At 34.4% G+C, this 4,478-nt stretch overlaps 1 protein-coding gene across 1 annotated transcript; it reads left to right on the forward strand.

Moving 5' to 3' along the window:
- Nucleotides 1-236: 236 nt before the first annotated feature.
- Nucleotides 237-3,148, forward strand: nkx6.3 (NK6 homeobox 3; the record flags this gene model as incomplete). Its single annotated transcript, XM_079898002.1, has 3 exons — nucleotides 237-654; nucleotides 1,664-1,833; nucleotides 2,585-3,148. 3 exons carry the CDS (start codon nucleotides 237-239, stop codon nucleotides 2,813-2,815), a joined length of 819 nt encoding a protein of 272 aa, XP_079754128.1. The 3' UTR covers nucleotides 2,816-3,148.
- Between the last annotated feature and the right edge of the window lie 1,330 nt (nucleotides 3,149-4,478).

Consider the following 4,478-nt stretch of genomic DNA (forward strand, 5'->3'; position numbering starts at 1 on the left):
CTAGTTAAAAGAGTTGAGAAGAGGAAATAAAAACAGACTCTTACCTGAACTTTCAGACATTTTGAACCTGGTGTGATGTGAGGACCACACTGAGCGCTGGAAATACTCCAGATTATTAAATCAGAACTCAGATTAGAACTGGACTAGACCCTTCGGAGTACTGGATGTCAGGACCTTGGTAATCATCATCCTCATCCTCGTCATTGGAAACAGAAGAAGAGCGCACACTAGTTTCCATGGAGTCCAATATTTCAGGGTCTTTCCTCTTCAACAACAGCTTGAACCAGTTCTCCTCAGACATCAAGGCCCCGGTGTGCCAGTACTCCATTCCCAACTCCTTCTACAAGCTCAGCCCCGCCAATATCAACGCTCAGCTCCAGGCTGGCACTCCGCATGGCATCAGTGACATCCTGAGTCGATCCTTGATGGGCGGCCCGGGAACCCCCGCGCTATTGTCCGGGTACCCCACCATGGGTGGCTTTGGGACAGCTGTGCCCAGTCCAGGGGTGTATTATAATCGGGATTACGCCCCATCGGGACTGAGCGCTTTCCCTAAAGCCGGCGTTGAGTGTTCGGGTATGAAGGGCAAAGGCAGCAGCTGCTGGGTGGATGGAGGGTACGAGTGGAGAGGAGCGAGACAGCAGTGTGCCAACAGTAAGTCATCTGAAAAGAGTAGCATGTGTGATGTCAGACCAACAATGTGACATTTACTAATACTAATTTACCTTATTTACGGTTTAGTACAGTTTTGTAAATTGTTTGGATATCATACAGAAGAATAAAGAAAAATCCCAATTAGACTATATTTAAGGACTTGACTTGATGAGATCAGGTTAAATGTGAGTCCAGTTAGTGCGATATTATTTAATATTAATATTTTTAAATTTCAGTGGAAATGTTATAAGATTTAACAAATCAGTGTTTATAAAATTGACTACTGTATATGATGTACATTATATTTAAATGAAAGGTTGTGGACAATATTTTAAATGACTTTTTTCAGTAAACAAGATAAAAAAAAGTTTTTAATGAAAAATATTTAAACTTAAACAGTTCATTATTTTAAGATTACAAGTTACAAGATTTAACAAATCAGCGTGATATTATCCGTGTTTATAATATTGACTGTATGATGTAAATTCAATTTAAATGAAAGGTTGTGGAAAATATTTCAAATGACTTTTTTCAGTAAACAAGATATAAAGAATAATTGTTTACTTTAAATAACTGTAGGCCAATCATTTTAAACAGTTCATTATTTTAATCTTTTAAGTGGAAATGTAAAACAAAAAAAATTGAAATATAAAATATCAAAATATTATTATATTAATATTATATTAAAATAATTATTTGTACAATATAATAAACATTATAACATAATTCTATCAAACATTTGACATTTTCATAGACATTTGTTGTCTATAAAATATAAAACGTCTTCTATAATACCAGATGTTTCTTTTATTTTTTTTATTTAAGGTTATTCTATTCATTCCAAGATCTCTTAAGTTTCAGATAACTATGAATGTTTCTAACATAAAATAATTTTTTTTTTTTCATTTCACCGATTCCTGCTTTGAAGTCACGGAGGTTAAATAAAATAAATATTAAGTCAGCACATGTAGATTTAGTTGGGATACACAATCTTGTGTTTTCTCTGCAGACGGTGGGCATCACACTGAGACGGCGGGGAAAAAGAAGCACACAAGACCCACTTTCAGCGGGCACCAGATCTTCGCTCTGGAGAAAACCTTCGAGCAGACCAAGTACCTGGCAGGACCAGAGAGAGCCAGACTGGCATACTCCCTAGGCATGACTGAGTCACAAGTTAAAGTAAGATAACATAATACTACACTGTAAAAAATATTTTCATGATTTGTTATCAACTTTTTGTCAAATCAACTTCGATAATTAAAGGGATAGTTCACCCAAAAAAATCTGTCATCATTTACTCACCCTCATGTTGTTCCAAACCTGTATGAGTTTGTTTCTTCTGTTGAACACAAAAGAAGATATTTTAAAGAATGTTGGTAATCAAACAGTTGATGGTTGACTTCCATAGTAGGACAAACATAGGCTACTATAAAAGTCAATGGGTACAGTCATTAGTGACCGGCATTCTTCAAAATATATTCTTTTGTGTTCAACCGAAGAGAGAAACTCATACAGGTTTGGAACAACATGAGGGTAAGAAAATGATGACAGAATCTTATCATTTTTGGGTGAACTATCCCTTTAATGAGGTTCAGAATAGATAACATATTTTGAGTTTCTGTTGATTAAACCAATCTCCTTCATTCTCACATTTGTCATTTCAATAAACAACCAGGTTATTTTATAAGTTAAACCTACAATAATAGTTTAATAGTCCTGCATTCGTGCGTTATTCGATATAAAATCGCCAAAATTGTTTGTGGATTAAAGTTGGTAAAGTTGTTGAGAAGCAAACAGCTAAGTAGGTTCTGTCTAACTTAACTGACATTCTTAAAGGTTTGTTGTGAGTTTATTTATTTGTAACATTTTTATAGTTTGTAGTTTTAACAGCACCTACGTGAATCTGACACGATAATGTGATTCCTCTCAGGTGTGGTTCCAGAACCGGCGCACTAAATGGCGGAAGAAGAGCGCGACGGAGCCCAGCTCCACACAGGCCTCGCGGGTGGAGAGTGGGGGAGACTGCTCAGAGAACGAGGTGGAGGACGAGGAGTACAACAAACCGCTGGACCCCGACACGGACGACGAGAAGATCCGACAGCTGCTGCGAAAACACCGCAGAGCTTTCTCAGTACTTCGCCTGGGACCGCATCACCTCTGAAGGCGAACGCGCGTTCAACAGGCCGCTGTACCATTACACCAACATACAAACAAACACGCATTTTCATACACTCAAAAACAACAACAACAAGGGGTCTCAAATTATACTAATACACAGTAATATATAACCGTTCTCTGTGACACTTTCTATGAAAATGACCTCTATTTGTTTTGCCAAGGAAAAAAAAAGATACAGAAATGATATGGGGTGATTAAAATGGAACTTGCTATTAAACAGCCTATTAGGCTTTTCAGCGGTACAAGTTTAAACAGTAAAACAATTATTATATAGGCCTATAAAACTATTAAAGAAATGTCTAAATAAAATGTAAAAGACGACTAAATGTTTTGGGAAGTGTGTAGCCTAATTAATTCATTGTATGTAGGCCTATTGTAATGGAAAAAAACACATTTTGTGGACTAGAATTTTTAATAAAAAGATTAGGCTATAGTTATTGGCATATTGATCTTTCTTGCGGGACAGCTAGGCCTAACACTCTGTATAACAAATTATTTTAATAATTTTAATATTTAACTATTCATGGCTATTCATTTGATGATGCATTATAACATTTTATACATACCATTGTTATTGATTATTGTGTTATAATACAATGTATTCTCTAAATATATAGCCATGAATAAACCGTTATAATTTATTATAGGCTATTGTAACTAAAGACAATTATTTACGAGAACATACAATTGACAAAATTTACAAGGCCTTAGGAATCAATTTTAAGGCATTGAGAATACATTTATGTTGCATTATAAAAGCTTCAAAGAAAGTGTTACACTATAAAAAGTGATCAGTTGACTTAACTTAAAAAAAAAGTGAGGAAACCTGTTGCCATAAAATTAAATTTCATGCTTGAAATAAAAAATGTCAAGTTCCCATAACTTAATTTTTTCAATTACGCATAAAGCTTACCTACTTAATTTTATGGCAACGGGTTTCTTCACTTTTTTAAGTTGTCAACTGATCACTTGTTACAGTGTACCCAGTTGTCTTTGAATTCTGTATTAAATATTTCTCAAACTTATTCAGAGATAAAATGCATTATAAATGCTCATGAAACAGGGATAACAAGGAGATATGGTCAAATGCAATCAGATACATAAATCAATACCGAATGAACTGTATTCTCACTCTCTTTATATCATTACGTCACTGACTGTAGATGTATATTCTTCCCTTTCTTCCAAAAGTTACAAGCATTTCATGTTGTGCCAGTGAAATTGAACTAACCTGCGACTGCAACCCTCTCAAGTCCATAAATCAAGTCAAGTTCAGACAGGGATGTTTAGTAATAAGACAGCATGTTTTCAATAATGCCATTCAAGCACTGTAGAGATACTATTATTTATTGATTTTTAAAAACTCTTGAAGACAGGGTAGATAGATATTCCCCCCAATAATAAATAAATGAAACCATAAATAACACTCAAATGTTTAACATCTAAAATGCATATAATCTAATGTATATGATCTGTAAATTAATTATTAATTATAACAATAAATTGCTGTTTTGAATGTTGAGTTTGTCCTGTTATTTTGAAAATCTGTTTAGTCTTTTAACATTTTAAAGAGGTAAATCAAAAACCAGCATACTAGATAAGTGAACATTATGAGGAATGAAATCTTGAGAATATTAAGTTACATT

Source organism: Squalius cephalus, assembly GCF_949319135.1.
Source record: "Squalius cephalus genome assembly, chromosome: 16".
NCBI lineage: Eukaryota > Metazoa > Chordata > Actinopteri > Cypriniformes > Leuciscidae > Squalius > Squalius cephalus.